The sequence below is a fragment of the Passer montanus genome, unplaced genomic scaffold, assembly GCF_014805655.1.
Source record: "Passer montanus isolate IOZ18808 unplaced genomic scaffold, ASM1480565v1 scaffold22, whole genome shotgun sequence".
Classification (NCBI taxonomy): domain Eukaryota; kingdom Metazoa; phylum Chordata; class Aves; order Passeriformes; family Passeridae; genus Passer; species Passer montanus.
Window position 1 is genome coordinate 5,266,441 of NW_024366815.1, and position 17,302 is coordinate 5,283,742.

Below are 17,302 nucleotides of genomic sequence, written 5' to 3' on the forward strand. Positions count from 1 at the left end.
ATTTAGTTATCTTAGTTAGAGGTTGATATAACTCATGTAAGAGTCTATGCTTGTATAACCCAAGTTCTAATCTCCAAGCAAAGAGGTGAGAGGAAAGAAGATTCTGCTCCAAGTCCCAATTATGTTCTTTGGAAATGAAATGTCCTGATGTTCTATATTCTGCAAGGACACATGATCTGTATCTATTTTCAGCGAACATCTTCTCACATGGTGGCCTAAAAATAGGCCAGCCATGAACTTTAAATAATGGCTCAGGAAGGGTATTAACCTCTTTCTCACATTCTAAGTTTGTCCCATTGCTTTAAGTATCAATATTATGAAGAACGTATCTGGGGTTAGAGAATGACAAAGCAAGCTACACACACTCCATTTCTGCTTCTCTACAGATGTCTTTGCCTCTTAATTCCCTTCAAGGTCTTATATAAATTAAGCTGTCCACACACAATACTGACAGCATTTCTCTTCCTTTAAGTAGAGAATCTGTTTTCTGCCAGGTGTTAAAAAGCATGAACTATTTCATTTCCAACTCTGCAAGGTGGGAGACTTTCTACTCTTGGTGAAAACTTGTATTTTCATAAATACATGAGTGTTTATTCAATGTGTGGCAATGACTGGTACATTGAGTTTCTGGATTTTTGTTTTGGGGACTGTGGATATCTGTATTACCCGCATTTCCCAAATAATCTCTTACAACTCCTATAGCATAATGCAAATTTTTCAAATGTTTCTCAATAATTCTGCTCTTTCCTTACTTTTTTAATAGACACAGATATATTGTTGCTTCCTGATTTTCAATTTAGTAAAAGAAAAAATCCTCACTATGAAATAAAACTTAATTTTTTAATACATGAAAGGGATATTAACGAGATTACAAAACATTAGTTTTCAGATGCACAGTGATCTAATGATGGCCATACAGGCTAAAGTGAAAACTGCTAATTACAAAGAATGTGGCTTTTCTTTAAATTGATATGTTTACCACACAGGTGTTTATTTAATCTACAGAATATTTTAGTCACGTAGTAATCATCCTATTGCTTCAGTGAGTGCACAAACTTGCAATGATCAGTTCATAAACTTGCAACTGTTCATGTTTTAGGGCACCTCATTTGTATTCTTTCAACCAAGCATGGAGTTTTTTTTTTTGCTTTTCACAAGCAAGGGAAAAGAAAAATTGATTTATTGAGAAGAAAACGAACATAGACTCCACAGAACAAGCTAGGAGATTAAAATCCTATTAAAATCCTTTTCAGGGAACTCCTTGCCTGTCTGCTCTACTACTACCAAGGCTGGCTTAGGATCCAGCACTACTACTGAGCCAGCACTGTGCAAAGGTGTTGTGAAAGACGTGGTGGGGACAGATAAAAATATTGCCTTGAACTCAGTCCAGGAGCTACCAGGAAGTCTGTACCTGTACTCACAGTGTCAGACACCGCATTTTGCTCCAGTTTTTAATTTCACCCATCTCTGAGATTCCCATTAATCACTAGAAGTATCACATATTAAGTTCTTTCAGTGTTATACGCTTATCTTTAAATGAACCGAGTGTAATTCAACACCTTGTGCATCCATATCTATGCTATGTTTCACTATCTGCCTATTTATAATAATTACAAAATTTTAAATTCAATTTCCATTTAATCCCTTCCATAAAAAATATTAATCAAAAGATATTAGATTTTAAAAATATTATTTTGGAGCTGTAAAGCAGACTCCAGATTTTTCACGTACTGAAAAAAATTTAGTATTTCAAATTTGACTTACCCACAGTAAAATTTCTGGAGAAAAGATTTTAAGCATTTGCTTATTGCATCTTCTAGATAATAGTTACGATACAAATGTACAGATTAGGCAGAGTTTTGTGCAGGATTCAAAGTAATGTACAGCTTTTTTTTTGCTCACGTAGCACTAGGATGGAGGTAAAACAATGATTTAGCATTACCTTGAGGTGCAAATTTTAACTTGGATTATCTCCCACAGCTTTAACTAGGTTAACCTTTCTAAATCATCAACAGGAAATTAAGTTCATGAATATGCCTTCAGAACAGACCTGGCGCTCTGTTGTTTTTCACTTCCCTTGTCTTTGCCTTTGAGATCACATGCTTTTAAAAGGCAACTACAGATTTATGCATGGGAAGTGCTGTGTACCCTTCTGTATGCTGTTACTACCATAATGTGCAACTGAGTGCATAAAAATAGGCACATGCATTTGCTTCTGCATCAAACAGTTCATGGCATATTTATTTCCTCTTGCTGGAGGTGAGTCACAACTCTGATCTTTGTTTGCAGTGACTTTCATGCACAGTGGCACATTAAAAGGGTGCCCCCTGAACACAGAACTTTTTGTATTTAATGCCCCCCACAGCATTTTTGCTGGTTCCAAACAAATATGCTTCAAAAGCCTTTAGCCTCCTTCTGAATTTAAATTCCACAATGAAAACTCAAGGAAAAGATGTTCACTTTCACTCACCATCATTAATGAGATTTACAGGAAAGGGATGGAAGTGGGTAGATCTGTACTGTGCATCCCTGTCTTGTTTGAAATATGTTGTCTACTGGAGTCCCAGCTGCATCCTGCCCTCTGCTTTCCCCCTTCCCCTTTCCAGGTTTTCATTATGGAATGACGTGACTTTTTATTGCAGAAGTTGATGAAGAAGAAATGGAGAATCCTGGAGTACCAGGGTGCCAGATCTCCTGATCTTAACTTACGAGAAACAATGAAATTTCCAGCTCAGCATCACAAATTTTAATTTGCTTATTTTTCATTTATCCTCAGTTATTCTCTAAAGAGTTCAGAGGAACATGTTTTAAATTCTGCTGTTTTCTGTAATGGATTCATAGTCACAATTCAGGGATTCGGGACAAAGATTGGTTTTAGCTAAATAAACCAAAATTTTCAACATCTTACCAAAAAGGACACCTGTCAAGCCAAAGTAAGCTTAGTATTAAAAGAATGTGTTTACCTAAGAAGACCTAATTCAGGAGTTATCTGAAGTATGTTACTGAAGTACTGAAGTTACTGAAGTAACATACTGAATATTTGAAGTATTACTATTTTGGAACCTCCTAAAAATCAGCAATGTTATCTCTAATTGCAATAGCATATTCAGATCTGATAGAAATGAATATGTTGTGGTAGGCACCAATTTATAGCAACTTGTTTTGGCTTTCACCAGAAACTACAAGGAGATTAAAAAAAGTGCTTGACTTTTTCTATCCACTGCCCCAAGCACCACCTCGGTATCAAGCAGCTGAATAATTCTTTGGTGTGTTAAAAACTGAGGCACGACGGACACTTGGAAGCACGATCTTGGGCAGAATAAGGCAGTGGGTAAATTTAGTCATGTCACTGGACCTGGTGCCCACAAAAACCTTCTGATTCTGCTCTTCAGATGCCTGAACAGCACTTCCAACAGAAGCACACACAGACTGGATTTACTTTTCTGTAACAGGATTTTACCTCTGTCACAGCACTCAGTTTGCATCTAAATAGTTTGGAACTTTTATCAAACAACTTGCCTTGCTTTAGATGAAAGAAAACTGCTGCACTAAGAATTGGGCATTTATTTGGATTATTATATTTGGAGAACTCATGAAAGAACTGTCATGTCTGAAATATTTATTAAACAATTTATTAAACAATTACAACAAAGGAGTAATGTAGGTGCCTATTCAAAATCATATGACTATTAAAAATCATAACAACTGAGAAGTACCAGTGTATTATTATGTGTACTATTGGAAGCAGTTAGATCTGGGACTTGTCAAAGCATGTCTCAGCTCAGGATGGATTTGCTAATAAAGCATGTCAAACACAGATAGGACTGTGATCAAAGTTTCCTGAACATGGGGAACAGCAGTGGAAGTGGTTGACAATTTCACTGCAGCATGTACACTGTGAATGTGCATACATCAAAGGGCAAGCACTCCCCAGAGCTGAGCAAATCAAACCACATTGTCTTAGGTCCCTGGGAAACAGCCTTGAGTGTGCACACCGTTTGTTACCACGTCACACCTGCCGAGGAAAATCATCTTAAAACACAATAATCCAATCACCTGGTGATTGTCTGCCCATTTCCACATTAAAATGGCCATTTGCTACTATTTCAAATATTAAAAACTTCATTGTAGTTCCATCTAAGAACTTTTCTTTCAGCCTTGTATACTTGGACTGCAATTTAGACATAATTTACACAGATATTTGAAAACCACTTATTTTCTTTTTCAGCATTAGACCAAATAAATCATGCTGTGGCATATGAGCATTTATTCTGCAAGACTGACATGCTGCATAATTCACTCATGATTCAGTACTCCAGAATATAAACTACAGTTATACTTTCTCTGTGCCTCTGAGAAGAACTAACAAACAAACAAAAAACTCTCTTTAATTCACTACTTAAAGATGAGGAGATATTTGAGTGTCTTCCAATGTGACTACATCAATAATAAGGATACATTTTCTTAGTTCCTCTCTTTAAGCTTCATACTAAGGGTCACTGCATATTAAAATGCAGAAAAATGTAGTGGATTGCAGTGAACTAGTTACCTGTCTTTTATGAGTTAAATTTATGGACATAAGTTGTAATGGAATCAACATCTCCAAATTCAAACACTTCTATAATACATTATTGTGTTTTAATTAAAAAATATTTTCTACCATTATTTTAATATTTGAAAGTCCATAGCCCATAATCATAATGACTACACTATTAAAAAGGATCAAAGCATTCTGTAATCCAATCACCCCCCATTTTGGCCTTATATTATCACTCTGGAGATGCTTCATTTCTTGTGCACTATAGTATAGTCTAAATAGGACTACATTGCTTAGTTATTTCTAAACATAATTACTAAATAAAAAGAAAGGTATTAAAAATAGATAAATTTTAATAGGGAAAAGGAGAAGGTCAACAATTAAGAAAGAACACCAAGGTTACCAATTTGCTAATTTTAAAACTGACTTTAAACACACAAAATATTTCTCTACAAAAATACCTATTTGTTTACAAGTACCAAACCATCTGGTTTGGGTCCAGTTTTCACTCAGATACAATATAAATTATAAATCCAGTAATGGAAGCTTTCCTTCACTTTATTGTGAGAGTACTTTTCTTATAAGAACTGTCACAAAATGCCACTCCTAATGCAGCACTAAGAGGGTTCTCGGAACCTTACACCTGACTCATCAGGCTGTCAGAGGTACCACAATGTACCTACATTCACTATCCCTACGGGAACAACAAAGGTCAAGGACTTCACAAAGGTCTGCTCAGTTCCAGAAACAGCACCATAAGTTAGGATAAAAAAATAGTAAATGGCATGGAAAGAGTCAGTAAAAATTGACTGTACTATATCATTTTTGCTGAAAGAATTAATGTCTATCAAAACTAAAAAACATTTGGAGCTCTTTTCAATCCCAAAAGAAGGTGGTGGTTTCTCATGCAGGAGGGTCAGGTCTGTGCTCTTTGACAAAGGATGGCGTAGCTGCAGAGAGTACTTAGAATAAAGAATGCAAATAAGTAGTTGGAAGAGATGTGTATTAAAGATTACCCAGTACTCAAATCACATCAGTCTCAGAGTATCCCTTGACCTGAAAATACTGAGAGTCTAGGAGAGTCATTAAGGACACACCATACTTTCCCTGCTCTTGTTCTTTCATGGCCATGCACCCACAGCCACTGCTGATGAGACTGATGGCTTAAACAAAGGCCAGAGCTGAGTCACTTTGACTTATACTCAGTTACAAGATGGAACTAGCAATGTATTATGTATTTCAGCTTTTATAATTCAGGTGTTCTTTTGAAATATATTTCTCTTAGGTGCATTTGGTTTTTTTTCAGCTTCTTGTCTGGACAGTCACCATTTCATGTCATGACAGTTACGAAGACCAGTTTTGGGATTAAGGCCTCCTGAGGCAAAAGGATATTCAAGCCTTGTAGATGGTAAGAATGACAAGCTAAAAATGTGACGTTTAATAGCTTTCCCTGCTGAAGAGCTAGAGATGATATTTATCTAAGGACAAAATGCTAACTGTGTCTAATCACTACCTCAAGAAATGAGGGAGAGAGACAGTTAATTGCAAATGCTATTAAAGACAGAATTTATTTCATGTGTCAACTGCTGTTACCAAATGCAGTCTTTTTTCTAAGCTAGGCAGCTATGTTTTCTTTACCGTGAGAGCATGTGTGTGTGGGTGGTGTGTGCAGAGGGAGCCTGATGATTATCTTAGACTTGTTGCAGAACTTCTGTGGAGAGACAGATAGGTTGGATGAATCCAACACTGCATGGCATCTAAGAAGTAATTTAAAATCTTTCATGTCTACCAAAATTGCAACTGCCAGGAGTCTCTTGATTATCCAGTTCTTGAGAAGACTGGACACTTATTATCAGATAAGCCTGTCTGTGGAAAAGGGGATACGTTTTCCATTCAAGTGAAATTTCTGAATTTAACAAAAAGAAACCCTTATCCTTTAATTTTGTCAGAGAGTATGTAGTCTTACAAGCACATAACATGTTGCAATTTATGGTTAATTCAGTTTGAGTGAGTAGAGCTGAGAGTATCCAGTTAACTGCATTACTAGTGGATTAATACACCCAAATTGTGCAATTAACTAAACGGGAGAATATAGAACTTTTCAGTCTCATAAATGTATACTTAGTTCCCAGTCATCAAATGCAATCTCTTTGTTAATACTAGACTATCCTGGAAGGATACAGGTCAGCCACCAGTTGCTTTACTCAGCTTTGAAGCACTTAGACAGAGCCTTGTACAGTTTTAAAAGGTTCAGGATTCCTTTTTCCCTTTTTTTTAATGAAGCCTTAGTTATTTCCCCACAATAAGCATGACTCTATTTCTATTATCCAACCAAGCTAGGTAGTCACACACATGCATCAAATCTTTTCTCACATTTTCATTATTTTAATCATCCAATCTTCTATGAATGTTCCATACATAATGTTCAGAAGCTCATTAAAATGAACATCCATCCTCTTTTACAAAGAAAATCTTAACCTCTGCTATCAATGCAGATGACTGTCCAGGTCTGCACTGGTGTGACCTCACCTTGAGTCCTGTGTGCCGTTTTGGGTGCTAGAGTATAAATTGACATTGAACTATTAGAGGAGGGTAACAAGGATGAAGGGCCTTGAGGTGAAGCTGAATAGGAGCAGCTGAGGTCACCTGGTCTGTTCAGCCTGGGGGGGACTGAGGGGAGACCCCATTGTACTTACAAGTTCCTTGTGAGGGGAAGAGGAGGGGCAGGCACTGATCTCTGCTCTGGGGTAACCAGCGACAGGACCCGAGGGAATGGCCTGAAGCTGAGCCAGGGGAGGGTTACAAAAAGGTTGGCTCCTAAAAAAGATTTTTCACCCAGAGGGTGTTTGGGCACTGGAACAGCTCCCCAGGGCAGTGGTCACAGCACCAGCCTGACAGAGCTCAAGAAGTGTTTGAACAACTCTCTCAGGCACAGGGTGTGACTCCTGGGGGTGGTGCTGTGCAGGACTGTGGAGGTGCTGTTGGACCCAATGCCCCTGATGGGTCCCTTCCAACTCAGCATATTCTATGATTCTTTGTTTCTACAGCTTTATTGCTAGCATTTACCATGTAAGAATTATTTTTACACCAGAATTTTGCTGCTGAGTCTATGTACTTTAGTTATTTTTAATGGCTGAATGATAATATTTATATCATGCATAATTACTTTCTTGCTAAAAAACCCCCAAATTTTAAAACGTGAACCAAAAAGAAGGTCATCACTCTTAAAGAAAGCATAGCTGTGGAAAATTTTAGCCCATACAGTAAATTTGGATGGTTGAGAACAAGAAGTAGTGAAAACCCTGCAATTTTTTCTTAACATTTTCCAATGCTATAATTACTCAGCAGTTAGTATAGTTTCTTTTGTTCTACTTACTCCAAGTGAGGAAATAATGGTTTCATATTAGCATCTTCATCAGAAGCTACTTTCATCCAGCTAAGTATGTCCTATGGAGACTCTGAATGTTTACTCCAAATTCCAAGTATAATCAAATGTAGGATTAATTAAAAACTTCAGAAATGCACTAAATATTTAGTTTTCAGTGATGCAGCCAGGGTATTTGTGGTATTACCTATTATAGCTTTGTGTAGTTAATGGCATGTAAAGTGGTAAAGCCCATCCAATATATGAACAACTGTGTTCCACCTTTAAAAGCCTCCAATTTATTACCCATTATTTGCATCAAAAAGATACCACCTGTACTACTAAGCTGCACACACTGAAGTGGCAGCTAAAACAGAATTTGAAACTATTAACTAAGCAAAATAACTAAGTGATATTTTCAGGCCACAGTTGATAAGTTGCCGTGAAAATTTGAAGAGATTCATTGAGAAACCTGTTCTGGCACTGCCAGTGGCCAGTTATTATTTTTTCTCTTTCTTTTTTTGACCTTTCTCTGAAACTCTACTGTGTTGTCAGCAGGGCAATGTGAAACCTGATTGTAGCTAATTTTTTGTTATATAAGAGAGAACAAAGAAGACCTGCTAAGTACAGCATAACCATAGCCACTCCTCCCATGAAATTCTATTATTCTTTCATGTTTTTAGGGGCTCATTAATTTTTGAAATTTTACATGCTTGATCTCTCACCAGAAGTGCTTTTTGTTTGTTATGGTTGACCAAATTTGCCTTTCTGCTTCTTAGCTGTTAGAAAAAAGAGGGGGAAGGGGACAGGGCTAGGGGAGGGACGGTAAAAGGAACAAAAAGGGAGGCAGGAAAAGCTGAAAACACAAGTAATCACGGTGCCACAATTGCAAATTTCTGATAGTGAAATACTGTTTTGCAATGGAAGGGTATCAAGCTTTACTTTTGGAGAAATGTTTTCCTCAGAAGTAGAAAAAGATGAAACTGTTTCTGCTGTCAGTGTCTGTACATGCTTCTGTTCTCTTAACAAAACACAAGCTCCATACTGGCCAAGATTCATGTTTTTACTCTCACTGTAGTCTAGGGATAGTTCCCACACTCTTCCTGTCCCACAAGGCAGAATCTTGCAGTATGTTCTCCTCTTGGCATTTCAGAAGCTGCTGAGGGGAGCCACAGTGTAAACAGGCAATGGCAATGCAGAAGCCAGGGCCCTCTACCTGCATTCCAAAACACAAACTCAAAATATGACTACACCTATGTGAGGGAATTAAGTAGGTCAAGGATCTGGAACTTAGTCATGGGTTATTAAATTGTTAGAACAATCATGCTTTGACCTGATTTTGACTTTAGGTATCAAGCAAAAACCAACAATTTTGGGCAGCACTCACCATAACCACTTGGCAGTTTGTAGGAGGGACGCCACTATGACACTTTTACAACAGAGATGTGGATAAACTGTGACTTGGCAAGGCTTTGTTTCTTTATGACTGTTTTAAATATGGAACTTGATTGATTTTGGCAATGGATTGTATGATATCTTTTCTTCTCTCAGCAAAGTGCAGGATTCATTAGTACGGAAAACCCACCACAGACCTCTATCCTCTCTTTATCCCTCAAAACTTGGAAAAAGCCCTGACCAACTTTCATCCATCTATCTATCTATCTATCTATCTATCTATCTATCTATCTATCTGTCTGTCTGTCTGTCTCTGTCTATATATCTATCTATCTGTCTGTCTATCTATCTACCTTTCCAAAAGTAGAGATGTCATGCTGTGCTATGTTGGATGCTATATATACATTATACACAGTCATATATATACAGATATATGGTCACATAATCAGCACCACTCCTCCAAAAGCAGAGGATATTAGAAGGTGTTACTTGGTAGCACTGAAAATTACACAGGTTTCATCACATACCAGACTGTTCCACCCTTAGTTTTCTTTTTTTTTTCCCCTCTTTTCCCTATTTATGCTCTCTTCCCTCTGAGTTTTTCAACTTTCCTCTTCTCTGGATTTTTTTTCTCTTCTTTCAGTAGAGGATATCAGCCAACATCCTTGAACAGGTCAGGCATGAGCATAACCCGACAGAAGACCATCTGATTTATATTCCCATTAAGCAGCTACTTCTGCTACTGCAAGATGCTACCTTGTCCAGCAAGGTACCAGCAATGAAAATTCCAACTGCTTCCACACATCACATCACATCACATAGCAAAGCATAACCCCTAAAACTGGAACACAGACTACAGTTTCAACAAAAGAGATTTTTTAAATGGCTTTTATATATAATATTCCATCTTTCTCATTTCAAGTGAAGATCACCTTTACCAACGATGCTACTTGAGATGAAACAAAGCAGCTCTCCCTTTCTGGTGGCTTTCAGTGGTTTTAACGGTATTTACAACTGTAGTTGTATGGCTAACAAGTAGGGAGAGTAGAAAAAGAATTTCACCCAAGATCATTTTAGTCCAGCTGATCTCTGTTCTAAAATGAGGCAGAAAAACATGAATTTCAGTCAACAATAAGGGTGTAGTTTTACTGTTTGGCAGGATTTTATCCTTTGACATCCTTGTGTGGCAGTGATTGACAGACTGGTCCTGAATAGAGTGTAGATCTTCTGATTTCTTTGTGTCAACCTACTATAAATTTAATTACCCTGGTCATCCATTGACTATGGTAAAGAAGATTAAATGCTATAGAAGGTAAAGAGCATTTCAACACAGAAACAGCAAGGAAATTTTTTCCTAGCATAAAGAGCTATTCAAATACTTTAATCTTACCTCCCTGAGAGGATCATTGAGCTCATTCAAAATATTTTCTTCATCAAAGATCTTGCCTTGGTAGCGATGCTCATAGTAATCATGGATCTTCTGGCGCATTTCGGCAGGTAACTTGTGGAACGACATGTACTGTTCCACTTGTTTGTACTGTCAGGATAAAAAAAAGGGAGAATTAGAAAAAATCCTCTAATTTTTGCTATCTAAAAGTACCTACAAAATACAAATTCATTCATGCATCCACTTAAGCTCTACATATATTATAAAGGTAACATTTTTTTCACATATCATAAAACCCTCACAAATTAATTATTAAAATATTAATTAATGTAATATTACTCATATGACAGCATATCTATAAATTACAGAGACTACCTTTAGCAGCAATGCTAATATTCACTTGAATATATAAGTTATAGGAGCCAAACCCTCAAACTTCTCATATGTTTCTTAACTTCCCAGCTGTACAGGAGCAGCATAGATACACCAACACAATTTTTAGCTCATGCAGCAGACAGGAAAGCTGTACACAGTGTTTACTCTGTAGCACTGCAATCGGAGAGAGCTAAAATTGTGAAATTTTATAAACTGGCTATGATGTATTGCTAAGCAACATATTAATGTTGTGTATGCTTGTGAAGTTAAAATCTGTGGAGAAAATGAAATAGAAAACATTCCTCAGGAGTGATGAAAAGAAGAGAGAGGTAAACTAGAAAAATGGGTGTGGGATCAGGATACAGAAAGGGAAGGGATCAGGATACAGAAAGGGAAGAGCGAAGAAAAAGACACCAGGGTCCAGGAGACCAAGAAGACCTCACTTCAGTTACCCTGTACATTTGGTTTCTTTGTTTTTACTAGTCCTCTGTACTATATTCTGGTAGTTGCCTTTTTTTTTCCTTCTCTTTTTCAGAAGCATTTTTGGATAGCATAGTTTTCAGTAAATGAAGTCCCAAATCAACATACTCATAGTTGTAGTGTACTAAACCACGTAATAATCTAAGACTCACAAAATGGACAAGTTGTCCAAATTTCTAAAGTGCAAATGGATAAATCCTCCAGAACAAGATTTTTGCCCCTCAAGCCCCCATCCTTGTATCAGCTGAAAACAATAAGGCACTGAGGCAGAGAAGGATAAATCCCTTCTCAGGCTGAAAAGTGAGTTAAAACTTGGCAGAAACTTGATTCACAGATGTAAACAGTCTTAATTTATTTTTATTAGTTATTTCATGCTTAATTAGGGAATCTAAACTGTTTCCAATGAAAAAGCCAATGAAGTCCTAATTAGGATTGGCACCTCTGTAGAACAATTAAGCAAATGTATAATGTACATGCCCTCTTTGTGAACTGCAGCACCTATTCTTTAACTCATATAATTGAAGACTGTTCTATCTTCTGGAATTGAAATTAGCTTTTGCTTTGCAAAGCAGCAAAAGATTAGATGAGACCATGTCTACAACATACATTCTAAAAATACGAGGAAAGTAATTTTGCATGGGACTATTTAACGTTAAATATATTAGAGTGATTCAACCCCAGCACAGCCATTTTGCCCTTCTGCAGTAACAATTCTTCACCCACATCCTTTAGATGTGTGATTTAAATTTGCATGCTTGACACTGGTTTCTGATCTGATATGAATAAATTTATCCATACATTGTGGGTTAGAATCAGACATCATCACTATGGCCCTAGCACAGCGGCTGCTCCCTCTACACAATCTTATTCACACACAAATGTGCTTAAGTAACACTAATAGAGAATAATCCTTGCTAATAAAAGAAATACATTCATTCTGACGTATATTGCCAGCAAGCTGCAGAAGATTTTTGTACCAGAATGACCTTGAAATAGAGAAAATTCAAGCTACAAGGAAATTGCTTGGGCAGCAATTTCTACTGTTGCCTTTCATTAGTGCTGTTATTTGAATGGGGACTTTCTCCTGCACTAGCAAGCTATTTTCTTTAACAAGATTTATGCTTACACATGAGACTTTTAGGGAAAAAGAAAAAAAAACCCTAGTAGGAATGTACTGCTTATCACTGGCATGTCTCAAAGTGTTTCCAAATTAGTAATATATAGAATAACAGGCACAGATGAATATTACCATCCTTTTCTTTTAAAATCTATGAAGAAGTGAAAAACATTCCACAATTCCCTTTTTTAATCATCCAACATAATATCAAGGTCCCTTTCCATATCTAAATAGCTGAGCCTCTGAGTGAGAAGTATATTATCATTAGCCCTTTAATCAATATTTTACTAATATTTCTCAGTGTGTGATTTTGGCTCATTTTCTATATCATTCAGTCTTCTACTACTCCCTTCTTGACATTCTGTTCACATGTAGCATTACCTCAAAACTTTTAACTTGCCCTCTTGTTCAGGAACTGATATCTTTCATTAACTCAGCACAATAAATAATTACTTTTTCAATTCCTCAGAAAAGAAAGTTCATATTGTCAGCCTGCTACATGTTACTGGCAATACTGTGGGCATTCCAGATTAGTTGCCACTGTGGTGTGTCACATGCCAATTGCAAAAAAAGTCCTGAAATGAAGACACGAAGAGAGCAAGATTAATATGGTCTTCTAATTTTATCTAACAAACCAGTAATTTGTCTCGATTAATACTGAAGAGTATTTTCTTTGTGCATACAGATACCAGATATCAATATCAGACTACAAATATCAATAATGGTTAGAAATAAAGGTATCTTTCACTTTAATGTAATTATACTGGGTATGATTCCTGGGGTTATCTTTATGCATTACAAAAATGCAAATAGCTTTAAGACAACTGAAATATTATCTGGAAAAGATAAAAGATGTAAAAAAGATTTTAAATTTTTCATTAGTGTTTTGAATCCCTTAAGAAATAGTATAATTCAGTAGCTTCTTGATTTTTCTAAGTATAACTTTAGATCTGAAGTGGACAAAATTGTAAGTAAAGTTAAATTTTGTTTAAAAATTATCTTTTAATCATATTTAAAATGGCTGTAACAAATCCTGACCTATCCACATTTGAAACTGCATTTTTTACATGTGAGATGAAAAATTATTTTTAGTAACTCTTATCATTGCACTGCAGCCTCTATCTTTTCCCCTCTAGACTTACAATTTTGATTTGCTTGCTCTTTTGTTTTGGGGTGGGATTTTTGCTACTATTTTGGGATTTTTTTTCCTTGTTTGGTTTGGTTTATTCAGAAAATAGATGTCTTAACACCACATTCATAAGAACAGCTCTGGTATTTATTGCATTTGTGTAAAAAAACTTTCAGAGCCACAGTAAACCCCGTCAAGATTGACTTCCTTTTTTTTCCCCTTCTATTTCTGGCTTTTTGCATGTCATATGAGAAGCACCAGATTACATTCAAACACAAAAGACTCTGCTAACCCCCTGCTTTTTAATTTCTAATCACCTTTCCATCCTTGCTCCTGCAGGTAGCACTTGATTTTCCAGGAAGGACTATTTAGTAAGGGGCTCCACATGTGCACATCTAAAGGGATGTGCCATAAGTGTTACAAATACGTATTCCTGGTCTTTTCAATGCTATTGAATGGAATAAATACTGTGTTGCTGACCACTCAACAACTATATATTTTTTTAATGGAAATTGAATTGTTTGTCCTAAAATGAATATGCATATTGATGTGCATAATTAATGTACATTTATATATTGCACTGCCTTAATTTCAATAAATTATATAGGTTTTATTCATCACTGAAATGAAAATGCCCATACATGCTACAAAATTGCTGGAATAGGTAACAGCTATGTGGATTTCAAAGTTTCAAAGTAACATTCCATATATTTTAATGCAAAACACCACCCAGTAATATTTGAATCTTGCTCTTTCAGTTATAATTTTATTCATGGGCTCTCTGTAGGTAGCAAAATTCTGCTACTGGGCTCCTCCAACAAAAGGTGAAGAGTACGACATCAGTTATATGGGGTCCATAACAGAATGGGTTAAGAAAAGTACAGCTATCCTTAAAAAAATAGGCATGGAAAAAGGCAAAGGAAAGGAAGGACGTACTGTGCATAACAATTTGCAACTGAGGCAGGGAAAGTATTTTAATATTAATATAATGTTAAATTACAATTCAGAAAAAAATCACAATGAAACCAGTAGAACAGAAACCTGAATGTTGATCTTTGTCAAGATATTTTAGTATATATGTGGAACCTACCAGATCCTTTCTTCATAATGTTTCATAACTAACTGGTTGACCTTTTTAGCTGAAAAATTTCTTGGAGTCCTGATAATATTTACAGCTCAGCATTCTCTCCTTGATACAATAAATGACATAAATATTTGAAAGATATTAATAGTATCAGTTAAAAAACATGAAACTAATTACCTTCGTGTACATGGAACTGGTCCCACCTAAACTACCTGAACACTTTTCAAGCACAAGTGCCAAAGTCACATTTTTCCAAAATGTCAACACCCAACAACTTCCATAACTAGCTAGTTTTTCAAAGAACCTAGGTCCCTGTACCATCAGTTGAAAGTCCAGACTGAACAACAGGCCTTTTGCATTTCATACAATAATTTTGTCCTTGGCAATAGAGTCTCACTTCTAAGAAAGTTTCCCCCAAAAAATGAAGCAACTATAAATAGCAGTTTATTGAGATTTATAGGCAGTCAAAGCTGTATCTTTACAAAGTGCAAAGAAATGTGGGAAAAAAATTCCTATATGCAGATTGCAAATGTAAAAGAAAGCAAAGACAATTTGTGAAATCATTCTACTGAATCAAGGAAGTTCTGTCACACAACTTAGATGCAACAAATCCATCAGTACTCTTAAAATGGTTTGAAAATACTTGCATATCATGTATGAAAGAAGAATCTACACAGCATTAAAATATGCAGAAGATTTAACTCACTGAGGAGTAGAAAGATAAGAGGGGTTATTTGATTAAGATAAAGCCTTTGTAAGTAACAAACACACTGTTTCAAGAAGCTCAGTGGTCTTATATATATTTCTGAACCTTACTTTAAATTTTAGTCTAAATATATTCAGATGCAGTCTAAATCAACTAATGTTAGTACAAAATTATCTAGCAGTTTCAAAAGATTATGTCTCTTGGTGTATCTCTCTGGAGTGTTTATAGTGAATTGTGTCTCTTCCCAGCCTCATGCAGGTAGTTGATTCTGCTTTTTGTTCAGATTACAGATTACAGCATTTTTGTTCACGGCATTTTTGTTCAGAACAGGCCCTCTTCTCTTTCATCTGTTCTATTTGAGTTCATTTTTATCCAACTGCAATTACTAGAGTAGTACATAATATTTTAGTGGAAGTATCACCAATTTGTAGTTCAGACTGATTTCTTTCCCATCTATTGCAAAACCAAGACACATTGAAAATGTTGTTTGCAGCCATTTTATGAGCAGCTGCAGCACTCAGATTTCTCATTTTCTCCTTGCCACTTACAGTTGCTGGGCTCTTCATCTCCCAGTTTCTAAAAGCAGCTCATACTAGTACCTGAGCCCCTAGATTTTGAGTTTCTGAATTTCATCTTGTTACTTCACTTCTTAAAACTCAGTTCATTCTATTTTGATCTTTCTGTAATATTAGCATCTGAAGCTTTATACCACCCTAACCAACCTTTATGCCTTCCAAACCATTGTTAACACAGGCCTAATGGCAACATCATGCCTTTAGGTATTTTTCTACCATGCAATCACAAATCAAATAGGTCGGAAAAGACCTCTGGGATCATCAAGTCTAACACCTGACTGGACACAACTATGTCAACCACACCACAGCACTGAGTGCCACATCTTTAAACACCTCCAGGGACAGTGACTCCACCACCTCCTTGGGCACAAGCCCATTCCAATGTTTAATCATCTCTTCTATGAAGAAATTTCTCCTAAAGTCCAACCTGAAACTCCCTTGGGGAAGGTTGAGATTATGTCCTCTCACTCCAGCTTGGTATCTCAAAAACTTGCAATTGGGCCAAAATAACTAAACTGGGGTGTGGACTGGCAGTAGCACATGTGATAGCAAAGAAAATTGCTGTCCTTCACCAGATTTGCTTGTGAGAGAAGAATGGGGTCTATATAACCTAAAGCAAATCAGTTTTGTGTAGGTTATGATTTGCATGGCAAATATCTACACAGAAGAGATGCCAGAAACATCCTGTACATCCTAATACATAAATGTACATATAAAAAGTTTTTAGATCTGATTAAACCCAAGATTCAGGTGACTGATAGTTACCAAGCATTTCAAAAAACATCTGATCTTAACAGGTTTTCAAACAAGAATGGAATAAAATGGACAACCCAAATATTTCATAGCATTCAAATAGCTTTTTAGTGGCAGCTTATTTGTATAAACACAGTTTAAAACATTAAAAAACAATTTTCCAGTATTTTTTAATCCCTGTGACAGCTCACTGGCTTTACACCTCAGAAATTATTGTTATCAAAGTCCTTTTTCTCTCTCCTATTGTGCTGTAAGGCCTTGAAACAAACTGAAGGAACTGAGGAGCTTTGACTCACCTCTTGTCCTTCACTTTGCTGAGCTCAAGGTTTTATTTTCTGATTACAGATTTTTATTTACTTTCCAGTGAAGAAAAGGGAGAAAATCTTTCTGATTTTCAGAA

The 17,302-nt window shown here is 36.3% G+C and overlaps 1 protein-coding gene across 1 annotated transcript in view; it reads right to left on the reverse strand.

Moving 5' to 3' along the window:
* Positions 1 to 17,302, reverse strand: part of HCN1 (hyperpolarization activated cyclic nucleotide gated potassium channel 1) — a 196,137-nt gene that overhangs the window by 33,718 nt on the left and 145,117 nt on the right. The window contains exon 5 of the mRNA XM_039710008.1: positions 10,687 to 10,833. Coding sequence (XP_039565942.1) covers positions 10,687 to 10,833 — 147 coding nt within the window. The remainder of the gene's footprint in view (positions 1 to 10,686; positions 10,834 to 17,302) is intronic.